Genomic DNA, 23,960 nt, shown 5'->3' with positions numbered 1-23,960 from the left:
ATTTTTTCAGTCTCCACGACCCTGCCTGAATCTGTTGATTCATGAAAGATTATTACTAATGCCTCCACAATCTTTTCAGCTACCTCTTTCGAAACACAGGTGTGCAGTCCATCTGGTCCAGGAGACTTATCTACCTTCAGACCTTTCTGCTTCTCGAGCACCTTTTCCCCAAGTAGTAGCAATTGCACTCACTTCTGCCCCAACACTCTCAAACCTCCAGCATACTGCTAGTATCTTCCGCAGTAAAAATGGATTCAAAATACTTATTCATTGTGTCTGCCATTTCCCTGTCCCCATTACTGCCTCTTCAGCATCATTTTCTAGTGCTCCTATATCTATACACATCTCTTTTTTACTCTTTATATATCTGAAAATGCTTCATGTATAATTTTTTATTGGCTAGCTTACCTTCATATTTTATCTTTTCCCTCCTTATAGCTTTTTAGTTGCCTTCTATTGGTTTTTGAAAGCTTCCCAATCCACTAATTTCTCACTAATATTTGCTCAATTATGTGCCCTTTCTTTAGCTTTTATTTTGTTTTTGACTTCACTCCTCAGCCACGGTTGCATCATCCTGCCTTTAGGATACTCTTTCTTCTTTGGGATGTATCCGTCCTACACCTTCCAAATTCCTGCCAGAAACTCCAGCCATTGCCGTCCTGCCGTCATCCCTGCTAGTGATCCCTTCCAATCAACTTTGGCCAGCTCCTCTCTCATACCTCTGTAATTCCCTTTACTTCACTGTAATAATGATGCATCTGAATTTAGCTTCTCCCTCTCAAATTACAGGGTGAATTCTATCAAATTATAATCACTGTCTCCTAAGAGTTCCTTTACCTAATCAAATCCAGTTTATTACACAACACCTAATCCAGAATATCCTTTCTTCGAGTAAGCTCAACCACAAGTTGCTCTAAAAAGCCATTTCGTAGGCATTCTACAAATTCTCTCTCTTGAAATTCAGCACCAACCTAATTTTCCCAATCTACCTGCATATTGAAATCACCCATGACTATTGTAACATTGCCCTTTTGACATGCATTTTTCTATCACCCATTGTAATTTGTAGTCCACATCGTAGCTACTGTTGGGAGTCCTGTATATAACTGCCATCAGGGTCTTTTTGCTTTTGCAGTTTCTTAACTGTACCCATAAGGGTTCTACACATTCCAAACGTATGTCACCTCTAATAACTTGATTTTGTTCTTTACCAACAAAGCCACCCCAGCCCCTTTGCCTACCTGTCCTTTCGATACAATGTGTATCCTTGGATGTTAAGCTTCCAATGATCTTCTTTCAACTACAACTCAGCGTTGCCCACAACGTCATACTGTACAATCTCTAACTGTGCTACAAGATTATCTACCTTATCCTGTATACAGCATGCTTTCAAATATAACTCCTTTGGTCCTTATTCGGCATCCTTTTTGATTCTGTCCCCATGTTACGTTTTAAACCATGCACTGACTGCAACTTTGCTCTTTCATCTGCCTGTCCTTCCAGACAGTCTCACTGCGCACTGCATCTATTGTATACCAACAGCCCCATCCTGAGCCCTTTCACTCTGGTTCCCAACTCTCTGCCAAATTAGTTTAAAGCCTCCCTTAAAGCACTAACAAACCTGCCTGCAAGAATATAGTTCCTCCTCTCGTTCAGGTGTAACCCATCCTTTTCATGCAGGTCACAATTTCCTCAGAAGAAATTCCAATGATCCAGAAATCTGAAGCCCTGCCCCCTGCACCAATTCTTTAGCCACACATTCATCTGCCAAATCATCCTCAGGCATGTGGCACAGGCAGCAATCCAGAAATTACTATCTGGAGGTCCTGCCTTACTCCACCTAGCACCTTAAAATCTCTCTGCAGGACCTCCTTTCTTTTCCTACCTAATATTATGTAAAGCCTAACTTTTGTTTATTGTGAAGTGGTTCATTTTGGTAGGTCAAGTATGATGGCAGAATATAGCATTAATGGTATTCTCTTGGCAGTGTGGAGGATCAGAGGGATCTTGGTGTCCAAGTCCTTAGGTCACTCAAAGCTGCTGCGCAGGTTGACTCTGTGGTTAAGAAGGCATACGGTGCGTTGGCCTTCATCAACTGTGGGATTGAGTTTATGAGCCGAGAAGTAATGTTGCAGCTATATAGGACCCTGGTCAGACCTCACTTGGAGTACTGTGCTCAATTCTGGTCGCCTCTCTACAAGAAGGACGTGGAAACCATAGGAAGGGTGCAGAGGAGATTTACAAGGATGTTGCCTGGATTGGGGAGCATGCCTTATGAAAATGGTTGAGTGGACTCGACCTTTTCTCCTTGAAGCGACGGAGGATGAGAGGTGACCTGATAGAAGTGTACAAGATAATGAGTACGAGATAATAGGGCTATAGGTAAGCCTAGGTAGTTCTAAAATAAGGACATGTTCGGCACAGCTTTGTGGGCCAAAGGGCCTGTATTGTGCTGTAGGTTTTCTACGTTTCTAAGGTCAGTGATTTCATTCGATGTACAACTATGGCCGAGGGCTTCCTGAGATGGATACATCGATGGTCAGTGCTGCAGTCTATGGTGTCAGAGGTGCAACTGACCCTCAGCCCCTTCCATGCTGCAACATGTAGACATCTAGAATATAGCAACACGCACCCAGAATAGCTGGCTCACAGTTAGTGTAGTCCCACTAAGTACATACTGTGTGTACATGAGTTCAAAATCCTTCATATGCCTCCCCTCCTCTGATAACACTGGTCAAGAAACATCATCTTGACCCAGTGAGAACATTCAGAGCTCAAAAGTAAATTTATTATCAAACTACAGGTACAGTATGTCACCATATACAATCTTGTAATTCATTTTCTTGACAGCAACCACAGTAAATACAAGTAAAGCAGCGGAATCAATGAAAGACCATACCCAACAGGACTGACAGACAACCACTGTACAAAAAAGCAATGAACTGCAAATACAAAGAGAATGAATGAATAAACAAACAAACAAATAAATAAATAAATAGCAATAAGTATTGAGAGTTTTACACACACAAGATGCTGGAAGAACTCAGCAGGCCAGGCAGCATTTATGGAAAAGAGTACAGTCAACGTTTCAGGCTAAGACCCTTCATCAGGACCCGAAATATACTATTTTCCACAGATGCTGCCTGGCCTGCTGAGTTCCTCCAGCATTTTGTGTGTGTTGCTTGGATTTCCAACATCTGCAGATTTTCTTTTGTTTGTAATAAATATTGAGAACGTGAGATGAAGAGTTCACAGATTGTGTGCATAGGTTCTAACTTGTGGGTCGGAACGTGTGGACTCCAGCGGTGATGCAGGTTTGCTCAGAGAAGTATAGCACCTTCACTGCACTGAAGATTCATCTGCACAGTCTGATGGTCAGAGATAAACAACAGAAGCTTATGGATGGAGAACAACTTGCCCAGCATGGTCCTTCAGTATCACAAGACATTTATCCCATATTATACAAATTTTCTGCAATGTTTACTCTCAAAGTAACAGCAATTGACATTCTCATTTTTGCTTGATTACTTTCTCTGTAGATGTTTGAGTACAAAAAGCAGAGCTTTTGATATTTTCTCCAATGAGAAGATCATTTAATTTACTTATACTGTTTCTATCTCTTCCATTGAAAGAGGGATGTGTTGAATTCTGATGTTTTTAATCCAAGGTTCTTTCAGAAATCAGGCAAGAGGCACAGACCTGGTTGCTTCATGGTCATTTTATTAAGAGCTGATACAAAAATGAGAACAGGAACAGACGATGATATGTCTATTATTTGAGAGAGACGAGAACTCAGATGGTGCCTAATATACAACAGCTATTTTATACCACAGAGATAAGAATTATTCCATTCAAATCTATAGATAAGAATTAACCAATTAGAGAGTACTTATTCAATACTGCAGTATCAATAACCAATAAGAAAGCACTTATTCAAGTAATGAAGAACAAAGAAATTTTTAGAGCTTTCCAGAATTGTATATTGTATAGCTGCTAGAGGCATATCAAACTACTTAAATTACAAGTACATGATTAATTGTAAAACTGCAAAGAAAATAATAATTAAACAGTCCAATCTAAGAATTAAACAGTCAGATCCAGACAGTAAAGCAGCTGCCTCACAGCAGCCTGGTTCAATCCCAACTTCCACTACCCTCTGTGTGGTGCTTACACATTCTCATCAGCACCTTTCTAGGCTTACTCCAGATGCTCGGGTTTCTACCCACGTCAAAAATGTGCACGTTGGTAGGTTGCCCTACATATATAGGTGAGCATTAGAATCTAGTGGTGGTGAGATAGTAGGAGGGTTGGTGGAAGAAACTGATAAGAATATTGGGGGGGGGGCAGTTAAAATGCTCAGAATGTAGATGGGTGCTTGGTTTCAGTGGGCCAAAGGCCCATTGGTTTGATGAATGACTGTTTCTATAAAAGACTCTTTAGACTCTTTAAAGAAAGGGTGCACTTTGCAAAATAGTACTTATATATAATCACTATATAAATAGTAACAGGAATATTAATATAAATTTGGGCAGATGGAGCTTCTCTAGGAGAAAGAAGACTTTGACCTCAAAGCACTGCTGATATGCAGCTATACCCACTTATGGGGAAGGCTTTGGGAGTAAACCCTGAGGAAAAATCCACAGCTGGAGTCCCTAAGGCAGTCTTGTCTTGAGTTCAACGCTGACTGAGCCTTCATCAGGACTAGCTAAAGCTCCCCTTCATAGCTGCTGCTTCACCTGCTGATTTCTTCCAGCTTCTTGTTTGTGTTGTCATGTTCTCAGTATTATTTTTATTGCTACAGTTTGTCTTCTTTTGCATATTGTTCGTCAGTCTTTGTTCATAGTTTTCATAAAATTCTATGTATTTCTTTTCTTCCTTGTAAATGGCAGCAAGAAAACAAATCTCAAGCCAATATATGGTGACATACAATATGTACTTTGATAATAAATTTGCTTTGAATTTTGAACTTTGTAATAATAGTCAAAACGAATGAAATGCAACTCAATTATTTTGTTGATGGAGATATCAACAAGTGAGAGATCTGTGCTATTAATACTCAGTTGCGGAATAGAAATTGCCAACAAGCTAATGGTATCTCTTTCCATAATTGCTTGTTCAAGGCGCGAGATCAGACAGCTGCTGAAGTGGCAAATGAATCAACGGTGGGAGGCGCAGCGTTTCGCCCTGTTCAAGCGTGCTAAAGAAGGAGAGGAAGCACGTGAGGCAGAAAGACAGGCTGTTCTTCAGGACCTTGAAAAGCAAAGTGCACGCTTTCGCTTTCTTCAAGCATTTCGTGATGAAAACAAGAAGGTGAGAGAAGCACATCACAGACAAACACTTGCCTCCAAACCATATAGAACCTGCACTCAGTGGCCACTTTATTAGGTAGAATATACCTGTACACCTGCTCGTTAATGCAATATCTAATCAGACAATCATGTGGCAGCAACTCAATGCATAAAAGCATGCAGATATGGTCAAGAGGATCAGTTGTTGTTCAGGGAAAGAAATGTGACCTCGGAATGACTGTTGATACCAGATGGGGTGGTTTGGGTATCTCAGAAACTGCTGATTTCCTGGGGTTTTCAGACACAAAATCCTCTAAAATTTACAGAGAGTGGTGCAAAAAACAAAAATACAGTGAACGGCAGTTCTGTAGGTGAAAATGCCTTGTTTATGAGAGGTCAGAGGAGAATGGCCATATTGATTCAAGCTGACAGGAAGGCAACAGGAACTTAAATAACCACACGTGAGAACACTAGTGTGCAGAAGGGAGTTTCTGAATTCATACACATCTAATCTTGAAGTGAACATATTGAAGTGAATGGGCTATAGCAGCTGAGGACAACACTGGGTTCTTCACCAAACAGAAAATACGTATGCCTTATTTTCACAATGTACAGCAAATGTTGCACTGAAAATCCCATTTATTTATTTATTATTTATTTATCAATAATAGTTATTTATTGAGCTATCCTTATTGAGGCCCTCCCAGCCCTTTGAGCCACACCACCCAGCAAACCCTAATTTAGCCCTAGCCTAATCACAGGACAATTTACAATGTCCAATTAACCTATCAGCTGGTACCTCCTTGACCCGTGGGAGGAAACCAGAGCACCCTGAGGAAACCCACGCCGTCACGGGAAGAACGTACAAACTCCTTATGGACAGCGGCAGGAACTGAACCCAGGTCACTGGTACTACAAAGCGATGTGCTAACTACTACAGTACCCTGCTGCTCGAAATGCCATTGTAAAATCCATTTGTTGCATTTGGAGTGAATGAAAGGCCTGCATTCTGCCAAATTAAGATGGATTGTTTGTGCCTGGCCTGGGTTTTTTGTATTATACTGTATGTGTCTTGTGGGTTGCCAATATTGCAAAGCAATGTACAGAATGTGTGTGGGGTTGGGGGGGTGCAATATGCAGAAAACATAAAGTTTGGAACTTCAATAGTGCTGTCAAATTAATCATTCAAACAAGAACAATACATCTTCATTCAAGAACTGAGGAGCTGCTGGTTGTTAACAAATTTAGGTTCAGGAACAATTATTACCCCTCAATCATCAGGGTTTTGAACCAGAATGAATAATGTCACTCATCCTATCAATGAACTGATTCCACAACCTATGGACTTACTTTCAAGGGCTCTTCATTCTCATTTGCTTAATATTTTTTTTGCTTGCTTGCTTATTTATTATTATTTCTTTTTGTATTTGTCCTTGACACATTACTTGACCATCTTGTTGGGTATGATCTTTTATTGACTTTATTGTATTTAGAAACATAGAAAATAGGTGCAGGAGTAGGCCATTTGGCCCTTCGAGCCTGCACAGCCATTCAGTATGATCATGGCTGATCATCCAACTCAGAACCCTGTACCAGTCTTCCCTCCATACCCCCTGATCCCCCGAGCCACAAGGGCCATATCTAACTCCCTCTTAAATATAGCCAATGAACTGGCCTCAACTGTTTCCTGTGGCAGAGAATTCCACAGATTCACCACTCTCTGTGTGAAGAAGTTTTTCCTAATCTCAGTCCTAAAAGGCTTCCCCTTTATCCTCAAACTGTGACCCCTCGTTCTGGACTTCCCCAACATCAGGAACAATCTTCCTATATTTAGTCTGTCCAATCCCTTTAGGATTTTATATGTTTCAATCAGATCCCCCCTCAATCTTCTAAATTCCAATGAGTACAAGCCTAGTTCATCCAGTCTTTCATCATGATTCCTGGGATGGCAGGACTTTCAATCTGGTGAACCTTCTTTGTACTCCCTCTATGGCAAGGATGTCTTTCCTCAGATTAGGGGACCAAAACTGCACACAATACTCCAGGTGTGGTCTCACCAAGGCCTTGTACAACTGCATGAGTACCTCCCTGCTCCTGTACTCAAATCCTCTCGTTATAAATGCCAGCATACCACTTGCCTTTTTCACTGCCTGCTGTACCTGCATGTCCACTTTCAATGACTGGTGTATAATGACACCCAAGTCTCGTTGCACCTCCCCTTTTCCTAATCGGCCACCATTCAGATAATAATCTGTTTTCCTGTTTTTGCCACCAAAGTGGATAACTTCACATTTATCCACATTAAATTGCATCTGCCATGAATTTGCCCACTCACCTAACCTATCCAAGTCACCCTGCATCCTCTTAGCATCCTCCTCACAGCTAACACTGCCGCCCAGCTTCGTGTCATCCGCAAACTTGGAGATGCTGCATTTAATTCCCTCATCCAAGTCATTAATATATATTGTAAACAACTGGGGTCCCAGCACTGAGCCTTGCGGTACCCCACTAGTCACCGCCTGTCATTCTGTAAAGGTCCCGTTTATTCCCACTCTTTGCTTCCTGTCTGCTAACCAATTCTCCATCCACATCAATACCTTACCCCCAATACCGTGTGCTTTAAGTTTGCACACTAATCTCCTGTGTGGGACCTTGTCAAAAGCCTTTTGAAAATCCAAATATACCACATCCACTGGTTCTCCCCTATCCACTCTACTAGTTACATCCTCAAAAAATTCTATGAGATTCATCAGACATGACTTTCCTTTCACAAATCCATGCTGACTTTGTCCGATGATTTCACCGCTTTCCAAATGTGCTGTTATCACATCTTTGATAACTGACTCTAGCAGTTTCCCCACCACCGATGTTAGACTAACCGGTCTATAATTCCCTGGTTTCTCTCTCCCTCCTTTTTTAAAAAGTGGGGTTACATTAGCCACCCTCCAATCCTCATGAACTAGTCCAGAATCTAAAGAGTTTTGAAAAATTATCACTAATGCATCCACTATTTCTTGGGCTACTTCCTTAAGCACTCTAGGATGGAGACCATCTGGCCCTGTATTTACCGTGAATGCCTGCAAGAAAATGAATCCCAGGTTAGTATATGGTGACATATGTACTTTGATAATAAATTTACTTTGACCTTTGAACGACTCCACTCAGAGGGTGGTGTGAAGGTGGAATGAGCTACCAATGGAAAGGATGGACGCTCAGTTGCAACATTTAAAAGTTTGGATAGGTATATGGATGGCAGCAGTATGGAGGGCTATGGTCCAGGTATGGGTAGATGGGACTAGGCAGCAAAACAGGCTGGCACAGAATAGATCGGCCAAAGGGCCTGTTGTTCTATAATGTTAAGCACTTTGGGTTATTGAGCTTCTTAACACTGTATAAATCTGTCATCTTTTTGATTATTCCTCTTAGCTGATGGAAATGCAGTGGAAGGAGAAAAGATTAGCAAAGTCCATGGATTGTCTACGAGAGCGTGAAATGCTGCAATATAATCCCATCAACTGGAGCGGTACACTAAAATAGATTTTGACTCTTAAAGCTATCTACATTCCTCACAGATGTACAAAAGGCTACCCTTATTGCTTAATAAAGTTGTTTCTCAATTAATGTGGTGCGGTATCTTCAGTCTTTCTGTCACTGATCCCCCCCAACCCTTCTCTCTAATTTTGTCTCCTCTTGGAGATACAGCCACGTGTATGCACTGTGTCTCAAAACTTTGGGCAAGGGCCATATGTTTTTGACATGGACCATTTCAGTAGGCTGGCTTGCTGTGACCCGAGTTCCTCCAGCATTTTGCGCATGTTACTGATAATTATTGGCTAAAACATCCTACCTCTATACATGATTTAAGCAAGAACCCTAATGGAGTTTAGAAGCTTTGATAATGGTGACATCTTTCAAACAAGATGTTAACTAAGACACTGCTTAAAGACACCATGGCACTATTCCATAAGCAGGAGAGTATTTTCTAACATCATAGCAACTACTGTCAGTAAGAAACTATTGCATCAGTTCCAGTTTAAAATCCCAATTCAATGACTTAAACACAAAGACCTAGAAACCTTATTATATTGAGGGAGGGCTTCACTATTGCAGTTGAGCTATTAAACTAATGAACCAACTGTATACTCCAGTGGGTGCAAAAGAGCCCACAACACTATTTTGACAATGAATAGTAGGGATTCTAGCTCAACATTTGTGATCTCCATCAATATTGCCAAAGAAAGTTACCTAGGTCATTTTTACATCGCTGTTTGTGGAAACCAGCTGCTGAGTTTTCTATGACATTCATCGCACTTCAGGATTGCTGCACTGGCCATAATGTACAGTGGGATGATGTAAAAAAATGCACTGTATAAAAACAATAGCTTACTATAATTCAATAGTACCAACATATTTACACATTGCTTACAGTACTAACCATAGCTCCACATTGATTTAGTTCCAAAATGATTCTATATAACACTCAGGCCCTCCGCTGGTTGGGGTTGACCATGGGTTTTGCATTCCAGATGTTTACGTGATACGCAAACCAGGCAATACAATACGGAGAGCAAGCTGTTGCTCATGTAGCAGGCTCCCCCGCCCATGCTGTTGATGAATTCAGTAACAGCAGAAACTGAAACAGTTTGGCACCAGTGGCATTGCAGGAGTCGCCAGTCACCATTGAACTCAATGCAGGACTGCCCCTGGATTTTTCCCTTGGAGTTTACTCCTGAAGCCTTTCGCCATGGGTGGGTATAGCACAATGCAGTGAACTTTTCCTTCTCCTAGACAAGCTGCAAACCACAGCTGATGAACATTGAAGCGACTGATTTTAAGGTGCCAATAACTGCCCCTTCTCCTGTCAGTAGAAAATGGTTCTGCTGAGTTTAGTAGCTAACCCATACTTGAATACCAGGAGCTGGACTTAGTTGTCAAAGGTAATTTGAGACACTCAGCATTAGAAGAATTTAATAGATATGGGAGCTTATCCGCACCACCTCCTCCGACTAAGACAACCTTGAGGAATCAAATGACACTATCCTCAACTGTTCTTCATTCTGTCTCCCTTTCATTTTCCAATCATCTCCAAAACACATCTATGCTAAATACATAAAGGGCTCATTGGAAATTCCCATTTCAATGTTCCACTCCTTTAACATGTGATTAAAAGTACCCAAACAGGCCCCTCACCCTGTGGCACTTCCAGGAGCTATGGACTTGGCTCTAAAGAGCCCTCTGCATACCAACATGGCTAAAGGTCATGACATTAACTGTGTACTCTCGCTCTACATTTGCAAAATGCAAACACCTCACCTGCCCAGATTAAAGTGCATCAGCAATTTTTCTATCTGTATCCGCAATTGCAGACAAAAAGGTGTTAATTGGCTTTGCAAAGTACTGTGATGTTCTGAGGCTGTAGCATAGAAATGCAATTCCTTCCAACACATGCAGGTAACTCAGTCTTGTCATCATGCGGAGGGATGACATATCTGAGCAGCTTGCTATTCTTCACAGATGCTACACAGCAGTAAATTGTGTTACAGTTTGAGCAGAGACTGCACGAGTAATTTTCTTTCCAATGGAAGCTAAGATCAGAAATGTTACTTTCTTCTGCAAAAACAGCCATGCAAATTCCTACACCTCCACCATCTATCACCATTGGGATACGGTGAGAAACCAGGAGAATGGGGCTGGATCAGCCGTGATGAAAAGGCGCAGCAGACTCAATGGGTCAAATAATCCAATTCTGCTCCTATATCATGTGGCCTTATCAAATTTCCACACAAATGCCTTCATTATGAACAGAGCCCTACTTAGTATGTGAACAAATAACCTGCCTCCAGGAGAAGAGTGAAGATCTGGGCCAACCGATGCAGAGGTTGTAACAATGGCAGCTTTAGCTGTGCCACTGTGTTTCACCAGAATCACAGAACTCATCATGAGGAAAATGTATCTGTAATTCAAAGTGAACTCTACATTGACAAGTGTACAGACATCCAGAAACACTGGCAAATCTCAGTGCTGGAAAAGCTACTTTGTACTCACTGAAATCAGGACAAATGAAATAGCTTATTTGCTAACAGTGCCTGAATATCCTATATGACCTGGTGATGAGCTGGACACCCTATGGGACCTAGTGATGAGTATATCCTATATGAGCTAGTGATGAGCTGTAGTGTACAGCTGAGCTCTGCAGTAGCTGGTAAAATTCTGAACCATTGTCTTTGACCTTCTTGGAGACAGTAGTTTATGCACAAAGATTTGAACATAAAGATGCTCCTGTAGAATGTGTTACGTACCCCGTAACTGGGTTGCCAAACCAGCAGAAATGGACCACTTAGTTGGAGTCTGGATTACTGGAACTAAGAAAGTTTTATTAAAGAAATAAGCAACACAGTACTCTAATCAAAAGGATATAAATGCAACAGTTTAGCAATGATAAAACACGCATGTACACAGAACTAGGATAATAGGATCAATCAAGCTCTATCGCAGTCTAGGGGTAAATGATCAGTTTCAAGTGACGCAAAGTTCAGTTCAATTTAGTTCAGTTCAGTTCGCAGTAATCGCTGTTGTGCCGTTGGGGCGGGGAGAAGAGAGAGAGCGAAAGCGAATGAATATTCAAAACAGATTCCAAACAGACCTTCGATATTCCTCGCAGTTAGCTTTCGGGCGAGCCCTTTGTAATGTCTTCTGAGGAAACCGACTGTGACTCCTCCGTTCCAGATACGATCGTTCTTCCGCGGTGAACCCAGCACCCAGGCAAGGGCGGACACACACACCGGGTTTCCGCCGACCCGTACCTTTCTACCCTGTGCGTCTATGCCCGGTCCCGCGACCAGACCTCCAAAACTCCCACCAACTTGTGGGGGCCGCTTCCAGGGTCTCGTTACCTCGTGGAGTCGTGTGTTTCCTGCCTTAGTGAACCTGCCCTTTTTATCCCCCTGCTGGGCTATCGCCTGTCCATCAAACTTCAGACATTTCAAAGCAACCGGTCTCTGACAATACTCGGAACTGTGTCTCCTTTCGGTAATCTCTCTCATCTCTCTCTTATTAGCATTTTGAATGTTCCCCCATTGTCCTCTTATCGGCATCAATCTTCTGATAACTGGTTCTTTTGTCACAAATGTTACAGCAATGTTGGCGGCCTTCAAAAATTTAAGACCCAAATGCATTCTTCCTGAAGACCACATGGGACAGGTTGAGCATAATTTTGCACTTTGCATCTGGATTAGCACAAAAAAACTCCAGGTAAAAATGGATGTAATATGCAGATTTTGTTTTCAGCACCATGCCATCCAATATTTGGGCAGCAAAGTTGGAAACACAAACTAAAGGCTTGCATTTCCACCATAAGGAAACCGAACATCACACTCATCAATAAACTGTAGCTTATTGTTCAAAATACATAGCTGATCAAATTGGCAGCCACAAGAAGAACATTAGCTCACCTGTAATGGGAATGCAAATATTTAGCATCTTTATTGCAGTCAATTTTTGAAAATTTACATCAAGAAATTGAAAGTTTAAGTTCTCGATCTTTAGCTGTGCTCAAAGTTTTCACAATATAGTTTTGTGCTATTAATATACAACTCTAAAGCCACAGGATGTCTCACATTTAAAAAGATCAGAACCTTCACTGCAAATTTCCTCATCAGCCATTTCAAATGCATTTTTGAAGGAAGCCAATTAGATCAGTCATGGAAGCATGAAGCAGGAGTCAGCGTTTCCACTTAAACCAGGTGATTGACAATGTTGACACAAGATACTGCAAGTGCTAGAATCTGGAGCAACTTTCTTCCCAGCAATGCTAAACAGGCTGAGGTATTCCAGTGCGTTAATTGACAATGTTGTTAGCAATTACCTTTTCGGATGGAGGTTGTTGTAGTTATGCACTAATACTAAGGGTTCTCATAAAGGATGACGGTACAGCTATAATATTGTTCTCTCTCATGATTTATTCATTTACTATTTGGACACCATGGTAGCATGGCAGCTAGCATGATGCTATTCAAGCTCAGGGTGTCCTCTGTAAGGAGCTTGTATGTTCTCCCTCTGGAAAGCATGGGTTTTAGATCACAAGGCACAAGACAAAAGTAGGCCATTCGGCCCATTGAGCCTGCTCTGCCATTTCATCATGGCTGAACAATTTCCCTCTCAACTCCATTCTCCTGCCTTTAACCTTTCACGCCCTAACTAATCAAGAACTTACAGCCTCCACTTTAGATACACCAAATTACCTGGCCTTCACAGCCACCTGTGGCAATAAATTCCACAGATTCATCACCATCTGGCGAAAGAAATTCCTCCTCACCTCCATTCAAAATACACATTCCTCTACTGAGGCTGTGCGCTCTGCTCCTAGATTCCCCCAATATAGGAAACATCCTCTCCATATCCAGTCTTTCTAGGCCTTTCAACATTCAATATTTCATTGAGATCCCCTTCAGTCTTCTAAATTTCAGTGAATAAAGGCCCAAAGCCATCAATTGCTCGTCATACAATAAGACTATAATTCCCATAATGATTCTTGTGAACCTCCTCTGACCCCACTCCAATGTCAGCACATCCTTTCCTAAATAAGGGGTCCAAAACTGCATATAATATTCCAAGTGAGGCCTCACCAATGCCTTATAAAGCCTCAGCATTACACCCTTGCTTTTATATTTTAGTCCTCTTGAAATGAATGCTAACATTGTTTGCTAACATTGCCTTCCTCACCAGTGATTTAACCTGCAAATTTACCTTTCAGCAAATCTTGCATAAGGACCCCCAAGTCCCATTGAACTTTGGATTTTTGAAATTTCTCCATTTAGAAAATAGTCTATGCTTTTATTCCTTCTACCAAAGTGCATGATCATAAAAAAACCATCTGAAAAAAAACCATCCGATATTATTGGCTAGCTTATCTTCATACTTCATATTTTCCCTCCTTATGGCTTTTTAGTTACCTTCTGTTGGTTTTTAAAACGTTTCCCACTCCTCAAACTTCCCACAATTTTTGTTTTATTTTATGCCCTCTCTTTTACTTTTATATTGGCTTTGATTTCCCTTGGTAGTCACAGTTGCATCATTTTCCCTTTAGAATACTTACTTTTTGGGATGTTTCTATCCTGTACCTTCTGAATTGCTCCCAGAAACTCCAGCTATTGGTGTTGTGCTGTCAATCCCACCTTCCAATCCATTTTGGCCAGCTCTGCTCCCATGCCTCTGTAATTCTCTTTACTCCACTGTAATACTCATAGATCTGACTTTTGCTTCTTCCTCTCAAATTGCAGGGCAAAGTCTATCATATTATGATCACTGTCTCGCAAGTGTTCCTTTACCTTAAGCTCCCCAATCAAATCCAGTTCATTATTCAACACACAATCCAGAATAGCTGATCTCCCAATAGGCTCAATCACAAGCTACTCTAAAAAGTCATCTTGTAGGCATTCTACAAATTCCATCTCTTGGGATCCAACATCAAAATGATTTTCCCAACTTAGTTGCATATTGAATTCTCCCATGGCTATCATAACATTGGCTTTTTGACATGCTTTTTCTATCACCCATTGTAATTTGTAGCTCACATTGTGGCTACCAGAGGCCTGTATACAACTCCCATCAGGGTTGTTTTACCTTGTAGTTTCTTAACTCTACCCACAAGGATTCTACATCTTACAATTCTATGTCACATCCTTCTAAGGAGTTGATTTCATTTTTTTTTTTTTAAACCAAAAGAACCATGCCAACCCTTCTGCCTACCTGACTATCCTTTTGATACAATCCTTGGATGTTAAGCTCCCAACTACAATTTCTTTCAGCCATGACTCAGTGATGCCCACAATCTCTGACTGCGCTACAAGATCAGCTATCCTATTCCATATATTGTATTCATTAAAATATGATACCTCTGGTCCTGTATCCTCACTTTCCTTACCCATGTCATTGGTGTCAAGATGTACTAGACTTCTGCTTTTCTCCAAGTGCTGTGGTTTCCTCCTACCGTCTAAAGACTGTGGTAGTAGGTTAATTGCTCATTGCAAATTGTCCCATGACGAGGTGAGGGTTAGATTGTCAGAGGTCACTAACCGGCACTGTTCGAAAGACTGGGTTGTTGTGATGGGAGATTTTAACTTCCCCAATATTGATTGGCACCGCCCTACAGCAAGGGTCTTAGATGGGGTGGAGTTTGTTAGATGTGTTCAGGAAGGTTTCCTGTCACAGTATGTAGATAAGCCTACAAGAGGAGAGGCTGTACTTGATCTGGTAATGAGAAATGAATCTGGTCAGGTGTCAAGTCTCTCAGTGGGAGAGCATTTCAGTGGAAGTGATAACAATTCTGTCTCCTTTACCATAGCATTGGAGAGGGATAGGAACAGACAAATTAGGAAAACGCTTAATTGGAGTAAGGGGGAATATGAGGTTATCAGGCAGGAACTTGGAAGCATAAATTGCAAGCAGATGTTCTCAGGGAAATACAGCAGAAATGTGGCAGATGTTCGGGGATATTTGCGTGGCATTCTGCATAGATACATTCCAATGAGACAGGGAAAGGATGGCAGGTTACAGAAACTATGGTGTACAAAGGCTGTAGAAAATCTAGTCAAGAAGAAAAGCTTATGAAAGGTTAAAAAACTAGGTAATGATAGAGATCTAGAAGATCATAAGGCTAGCAGGAAGGAGCTTAAGAATAAAATTAGGAGAGCCAGAAGGGGCCTTGACAAGCAGGATTAAGGAAAACCCCAAGGCATTCTACAAGTATGTGAAGAGCAAGAGGATAAGATATGGGAGAATAGGACCAATCAAGTGTGACAGTGGAAAAGTGTCTATGGAACCAGAGGAGGTAGCAGAGGTACTTAATGAATACTTTGCTTCAGTATTTACTACGGAGAAGGATCTTGGTGATTGTAGGGATGACTTACATTGGACTGAAAAGCTTGTGCATGTACATACTAAGAAAGAGGATGTGCTGGAGCTTTTGGAAAGCATCAAGTTGGATAAGTCACCAGGACCAGATGAGATATACCCCAGGCTACTGTGGGAGGTGAGGGAGGAGATTGCAGAGCCTCTGGCAATGATCTTTGCATCATCAATGGGGACAGGAGAGGTTCCGGAGGATTGGAGTGTTGTTGATGTTGTTCCCTTATTCAAGAATAGGAATAGAGATAGCCCAGGAAATTATAGACCAGTGAGTCTTACTTCAATGGTTGGTAAATTGATGAAGATCCTGAGAGGCAGGATTTATGAACATTTGGAGAGGCATAATATGATTAGGAATAGTCAGCATAGCTTTGTCAAAGGCAGGTCATGCCTTACGAGCCTGTTGAATTTTTTTGAGGATGTGATTAAACACATTAATGAAGGTAGAGCAGTAGATGTAGTGTATATGGACTTCAGCAAGGCATTTGATAAGGTACCCCATGCAAGGCTTATTGAGAAAGCAAGGAGACATAGAATCCAAGGGGACTTTGTGGATCCAGAATTGGCTTGCCCACAGAAGGCTTGTAGACAGGTCACATTGTGCATGGAGGTCTGTGATCTGTGGTGTGTCTTAGGGATCTGTTGTGGGACCCCTTCTCTTTGTGATTTTTATGAATGACCTGGATGAAGAAGTGGAGGGATGGGTTAGTAAATTGGCTGATGACACAAAGGTTGGGGGTGCTGTGGATAGTACAGAGGGCTGTCAAAGATTACAGTGGGACATTGATAGGATGCAAAACTGGGCTGAGAAGTGGCAGATGGAGTTCAACCTAGATAAGTGTGAGGTCGTTCATTTTGGTAGGTCAAATATGATGGCAGAATATAATATTAATGGTAAGACTCTTGGCAGTGTGGAGGATCAGAGGGATCTTGAGGTTCAAGTCCATAGGACACTCAAAGTGCTGCGCAGGTTGACTGTGTGGTTAAGGCATATGGTGTATTGGCCTTCATCAACCGTGGGATTGAGTTCAAGAGCAAAGAGTTAATGTTACAGCTGTATTGGACCCTGGTCAGAACCCACTTGGAGTACTGTGCTCAGTGGTCACCTCACTACAGGAAGGATGTGGAACCTATAGAAAGGGTGCAGAGATTTACAAGGATGTTGCCTCGATTAGGCAGCATGCCTTATGAGAATAGGTTGAGTGAACTTGGCCTTTTCTCCTTGGAGCGATGGAGGACCTGATCCAGGTGTATAAAGTGATGACAGGCATTTAAATGGCTAACACGAGAGGGGACAGTTTTAAGCTGCTTGGAAGTAGGTACAGAGGAGATGATAGGTAATTTTTTTTGTTTTTAATGCAGAGAGAGGCGAGTGTGAGGAATGGGCTGCCGGTGACGATGGTGGAAGCAGATACAATAGGGTCTTTTAAGAGACTCCTGGATAGGTACACAGAGCTTAGAAAAATAGAGGGCTATGGGTAACCCTAGGTAGTTTCTAAAGTACGTACATGTTCGGCACAGCACTGAGGGCTGAAGGGCCTGTATTGTGCTGTAGGTTTTCTATGTTTCTATGACCTATTCTGAGCCGTATCTCTAAAATAAAATAAAAATATTTCATCCACTGTTCTCCAGCACAGACACTGCTTCTTGCTATCACAGTATGAAGCAGTGTTTCACTCCAATATGAATGATATCAGAGCTTTTGGGGACAAAAGAAAACAAGCATCACAATCTTGATGATATATAGCATAAAGTGTTGATTTGATTTTTAAATAGAATTTCAGTGCTAGCAGCTCCAGGTGTTTGAAGATTTACCCTGCCCTGTATTTTACAACATTATATTTCATTTGAACTCATCCCACTACTAAAAAAGGCATTCCTAGAGTCCTGCCAAAGGTTTTCGGCCTGAAACATCGACTGTACTCTTTTCCCTAGATGCTGTCTGGTCTGCTGAGTTCCTCCAGCATTTTGTCTATGTACCTAGAGTATGCCTTTAAAAAAAAAAGTGGGAAGAGCTCAAATTTAATTAAAAGAAATAAAATTCCCAACCCTATTCATCAAAAGGTCTACATTATTAACCAATATTGATCAGAGTTGATTTCAAACCCAATTGGGAAACTTCCAAAGTTGGGATTGTATTTTAGCTAGTTCCCAATGATGAACCTGGATACATTACAAATGGTTGAATCATCAAATTAAATGTTGCAGATCACTTTGTATGAACTTATGACAGTTCATATCTCTGATATTCAAATATAGGAAAATACCAGGGAAATAAATGTCAGTGTCATATGCCAAAACAGAATCTGAGATGTTAACCACCAGTTTATCTAGCTAGCTCCAACAAGAAGTGTGCAACATAATCATGTACACAATTATAGATTGACTAACTAAAGATTCAGAAGGTACAAACTTCAATATTCAAGGCTTATTGTCTTTAAATATACATTTTAATAATCTTTGTCGAAAATAGAAAGTTGCATCAAGCAGTCCAATGACATGTGATATGTCCTAGAATTCAGATGTAAACAGTATATTTTCAGAATGGATAGTCATGGGCCAAACTAGATCAGCTCTACTGACGGGGACAGGGTGTGATCCTATTTTACCTTCACAAATAAACAAAGGCAATATCAGTGCAGATGCAAAAGGCAATTTCAGTGTTGATACTTCCAACAATAGTTGGAACAGCTGCAATTAGGGTACAGATATTTAACTATAAAACAAAGGATAAAACAACAGCACTAATTTTTGAGACCAACCATTAAAATAAAATATTACAGGTCTTATTTCCTTAAAAATAGGGAAAATAAATAATTAGAGATTGTAGACCAACCCTATCACATACCGCTTGCATTATTTGTTTGAATCAAAAACAAAGAAAAGTTCATTAAAAATAGCAACTTTGGTAATACAGTTTTAACAAGGGGGCCTGTTAACAGAATTTAATATGCATCTCAATGACAAAACAATCTTTTGATTACAATCCTTCAATTTATCAATGTGAGAGCATACCAACATCCTATTAAAATGTATTTAGAATAATCAATTACATTAGATAACAAAAGGTAGACCTCAAAATCCTACAAGGATTCTGCTGTATCACAGTATTAAACAAGAGATTTTGCCGACAAATCACATCAAATCTGATACAAATAAAATACAACAAAAATCCAATACAGGAAATCAGAAATAAAACCTGCTGAAGATACAGAACAAATATGGGTGAAGGGATGAAAAGTCATTGGTGACTTTTGTTGAGCACAAAAATACAAGCTCTTTGTCCTTTTTCCAGATACAATCAACTAATCCTTTCTCTTCACAGTTGCTGATTGACACATCCATCATTTTGTTTCTGATTATATCACAACTTATTTTCTGAAAACTCAAGCACAACATTATCCCCAAATGACTATCAAGGCAGTGATAAAGACATAAATATAAAGCTATGAAATCTATATCTCTACGTTACAAACCCAAGGAAATGACGTACGCATTCCTACAATTATGCATTATACCAAGCAGCACAGTTAAGTGTCCTGAACCTATCCAACTTAGCTTTGTATTGTGTGCAGAGTTACTGATTTTGCAGCCCAAAGCTTGGGGAAATTGTCACAAACAAAAATCAACCAAGTTAGTCTTGATATTCACTTGCCCTGCTGACCAGCATCAAGTGATTTCCCCACAATGGAATAGTTCACAAAGACTTATTCTCCCCACATTACAAAGCTTTTAGCATCCATGAACTTTAAACCCAATAAGCCAGTTGCAATGGAGACATTACACAGAAAAGCAATAACCCAATTCCCATATTTAAATTAATGTTTAGGTAATAGAGAGATTGGACTATTTACAAAATCGGTAACAATAAAACCAAATCCTTTTTCAGTGCAAGGGTCAATCCCAGTTTATAGCAGCTCTGTCAGTTTTATTTAATGGATTAATATCAGAGAGATTATGGATATAACTCCAAAAATACTCACCATTACAATTTGAACAGAGGCAATGATGATGCCAGTTTGCTTTTTTGATCAGGCTTTCCAGATGTGCTTTAAAAATATGCATACATTTCCCTCCAAAAAGAGCATCATACATTTCTTATTCAGTGTTAAACCCAATTGAGTCTGACATATTGCCCTTTCCATTTTAAAATCACAAGGTTACTGGTGTTCTCGTCTAGAAGGCAAGTACAATACAACATAGTCATTCTACTGTTTGTAAGATCGCTATTTAGCTTCACAATAAAGCAGTTGATTAGCTCCCTCCCAAAACTTGGCCCAACACAGATGCTGTTAACAGATTCACCCCTTCCAACTGCATGACTCAAGGCCAATTCACATTTCATCCCCTTCATTTGTTAGATAGCTAGTCATCACCTACCACATCTTACTAACACTCCTATCCTGCAAACCCAACTGATGTCTGTTGCTTAATCAGCATTTCAAAATTTAAGTTTTCATAACATGATCACTTCAGTGGGTCAAAGAAACAAATAAGTTACTAACAGAACAGGATATCAACTGTGTGAGTTATCTTCTAACCAGTTCTCCATCAAAAAACCAAGGAACATATTGTTTTGCTAGTGCAAAAACTTCAATGAGATCTGTATTCATTTGGTGCCTGACATTGATTACGTGCTCAATTCCCATGTATTTAATACAACTTTTAACAGGAGAAGAAAATGTTTGAATGAGATCTCTAGACTCAATCCAGTGGTCATAAACTTAAAGATGTACAGAGTGGCATCAGATAATTAGCCAGCCCACTGTCAGTCAAGGAGTGAAAATTACACACCAATAAGTTTATTTAACAAATCCATGATCTACCTGGCTGTACTTGGGCTATTTTTCCAAAAATAACATGTTTTATAATTGGAAGCATGACTTACTTGAAAAGTAAGTGAAATTTCTTCTCCGATAACTAAGTATGTGGACCAAGCCCATGCAGCAGCATTCTGCAATAAATTAGTGGATTACTCAGAAAGTTACATCATTGTATAATTTACCTAACCTCAGTATTCATGAAAAAGTACAAGCATGAGGGTTGTACTGACAGGGACAGCTCACCATGCCTTCTGTTTTCAAACATGCAGTTTATGTTGAATTCATTATTGATAGATTGATATTTTACCCATAATTTCAAATGGTATTCTCAACCACTGGCTCTTCTAAAGCAGTCCGCTGGGTAATAAGACAGTTTTTTTTTTGAGTCAGCTATTACCACAGATAATTATCTGATTGATTTTTCTTAAATTATATTCGGCATTATTTTCCTTTAAGAAATCCATCCACAAGACGGTCTGATTTCTCTGATAACCAGTATCCAGCAGTTGCTGCAATAGCTCCAATGAAGATGGAAGTGAAGACCATGTCTCCCTTTGCTGCAAGTGTTGCCAGCGCACATATGATGACACCAAAAAACATTTGCTGTAAGACTACCATCTCGTCCTCAGTGACATTGTCAAAGAGACCTTCTTCAGGGACTGCTATTTGAAGAAATAGAGAAAAATACATTTAGTTCAAATTATTTTCTATTTCTTGCTTTATTCAGTTTCTCTTAGGTCTTGGTTCCCAGAGTTGACATGTCTAATATTAGATGGCGTGCATTGAAGACGAGAGGGGGTGGGTTCAAGGGAGATGCAAGGGGAACGTTTTTTCACTCACAGTCATGGCTGCCCGGAATGTGCTGCCTGATACGGTGGTAGAGGCAAGTACATTTTGAGGCTTTTTAAGAGACATTCGGAAAGGCGCATGGATGCAAGGAAGATGGAAGGTACGGACATAGTGTAGGTAGGAGGGATTAGTGTTTGGTGTTTATGATTTGCTTTTTAGCTGGCTCAGCACAACATTGTGGGACAAATGGCCTGTTCCTGTGTGCACCATTCTATGCTCCACGTCTTAAATAGATACACTTAAATGGAGTAGGATCGATGGGCTGAATGGCCTAATTCTACTCCAATATCTTATGGTCTAAATTATTGAGTTGTTTATTGCCACATGTACCATTTCCATGAATGCACTTGAAGGAACTGTGTGAATATCATTTCATTCATAACTTAAATGCATGAATTTTGTAGTTAATAGTAGGTGACAGCACTCATTGCCAATCTCAGGAAAAAGAACTAGAGACAACAAAAATTATCTGGATTTTAATATCTGTGTTAGGAAATATCGGTTATTAATGGTTCTGTAGTATATGACAATTGTGATGCCGTCAAGCAGATTGACCAGCCAGCCACATTAAATAATTAAAGATAATACAAGGAGATAACAACATTAAGAGAAAATAAAGAATGGGATGTAAATGAGAGCAAAGGCAAAATATAGAATAATAAACTTTTAGAAAACTAAAAACTTCACAATTCTGCAAGAACGGTGAAGGAATTAAAGAATTAAGTTCAGTAGTGCAAAACAGTTTTGATCATTTTTAATAAAGTTTTATGTTTCTGTTGAGTATGCTGCTGTATATACAGATGAATAGTGCAATAATGAGACAAATGCTACAACCAGTGACCCAAATGAAGCAGTCAGGAAATCACTGGAAACAGCTTTATGTATCCCCCTTTCAAACTCTGCAAGATATTTTTCCTTATAAAACTGAGTTCTGATAGCTTTACCATGATTCTTGTTGCAAATTAAGGGCATTGATATTGTGAAATAGACCATTTCCAACTGCCAGCAAAAAGTTTGCCAAGGTTATGGGTAAGTGTATAATGATTGTCTTCTGCTTTATTTTTTCATCTGGTGAAGCACACCTTTCCCTTTAGTTATCGATCTATGTGTATTTCTGGTATTTATTTCAATTAAAGGTTTCCATCACTGCATTATTGATTGATGTTATGAGCTATCAAATTGAAAATTTGCTCTGCTGGAGTGTTTAGAAAGGAATCTCTGCTATTGCAGCTTAGAATAAATTCTATTACTTTGGATCAAGAGAAAGGTAAAACTTACGAGACAGTTTGTCCTCAACACAAACACCATTTTGTTTAGAATACCCCTCGGTGCATCCACAAGTATAGCTGCCTTCCATGTTTTTACACTCTTCATGTGCACCACTACAGATTGGTTTCTCACTGTTGCACTCATCGATATCTGCTCAAAAAGATGTAAATGAACTATTTAGATCGACTTATCCAGCTTCTAAGATGTCAAATCATTCCAGCTAAAATCAAATTTCAGTACTGTACAGCTTCCTTTGTGTTGTTACCCTCACATTTTAAACTGCTGCAGCTACTGGAATAATGATCACTTCTGGTCTACTCCTTTCATTAACTGTGGTAGAGGTAACTGCATTTAAACAGTTTATCAAACAGGAACAACCAATGCTACCAACTTCACACAGCTATTTTAAATCCTCAGCAACAAGACATGCAATGCCTTTTACTGAGTTGAATAAGTTGCCCAACCATATCTAATAATAGACACAGAAATGAGAAAATGATACTATGTATTGAAAAGTCTTGTTCAAGCATGAAAAGAGGCCAAAAGTAATAGCTCGGGATTCCTTCAAATTCCATTTACATCTACAACAATCTTGATACAGCTATAAAAAAGTAATGCTTACTGGCATCTTAAATTTACCAACTGATTTCTATCATTCAGGATAAAGCCATGCGTGGCAGTTGTCTGCAGAGTTATTAGCACTTGGCCTTCATCTCCTATACTTTTAAGTGATTTATTGGAATTTATATGATGAAGGCATTGAGTCAGAGCTAAGAATGGGGAAATAGGCCCGAAAACCCAAATAGTCCATGCCAACCAAGGCATC

The 23,960-nt window shown here is 40.1% G+C and overlaps 2 protein-coding genes across 4 annotated transcripts in view; one reads left to right on the top strand and one right to left on the bottom strand.

Annotated features, from left to right (window-relative positions):
- Nucleotides 1–9,648, top strand: part of LOC134356657 (proline-rich transmembrane protein 3-like) — a 212,486-nt gene extending 202,838 nt beyond the window's left edge. The window contains exons 7-8 of one of the 2 annotated variants that reach the window (XM_063067645.1): nucleotides 5,121–5,310; nucleotides 8,715–9,648. In XM_063067645.1, coding sequence (XP_062923715.1) covers nucleotides 5,121–5,310; nucleotides 8,715–8,825 — 301 coding nt within the window. In that variant the 3' untranslated portion in view covers nucleotides 8,826–9,648. Of the gene's footprint in view, nucleotides 1–5,120; nucleotides 5,311–8,714 lie in introns of those variants that run through there. The other variant, XM_063067646.1, reaches the window with a different exon arrangement.
- Nucleotides 9,649–9,784: 136 nt separating this feature from the next.
- The window catches only part of LOC134356658 (protein disulfide isomerase Creld1), a 62,619-nt gene continuing 48,443 nt past the window's right edge, over nucleotides 9,785–23,960 (bottom strand). The window contains exons 10-12 of one of the 2 annotated variants that reach the window (XR_010020407.1): nucleotides 23,144–23,284; nucleotides 20,177–21,678; nucleotides 9,785–19,571 (exon numbers count right to left, since the gene is read on the bottom strand). Coding sequence is in view for 1 of the 2 variants with exons in the window: in XM_063067647.1 (XP_062923717.1) it covers nucleotides 21,458–21,678; nucleotides 23,144–23,284 (362 nt within the window). In the remaining variant the exon portion in view is untranslated. Of the gene's footprint in view, nucleotides 21,679–23,143; nucleotides 23,285–23,960 lie in introns of both variants that reach the window. The other variant, XM_063067647.1, reaches the window with a different exon arrangement.

Source organism: Mobula hypostoma, chromosome 15, assembly GCF_963921235.1.
Source record: "Mobula hypostoma chromosome 15, sMobHyp1.1, whole genome shotgun sequence".
NCBI lineage: Eukaryota > Metazoa > Chordata > Chondrichthyes > Myliobatiformes > Myliobatidae > Mobula > Mobula hypostoma.
This window is presented reverse-complemented; position numbering and strand designations above follow the sequence as displayed.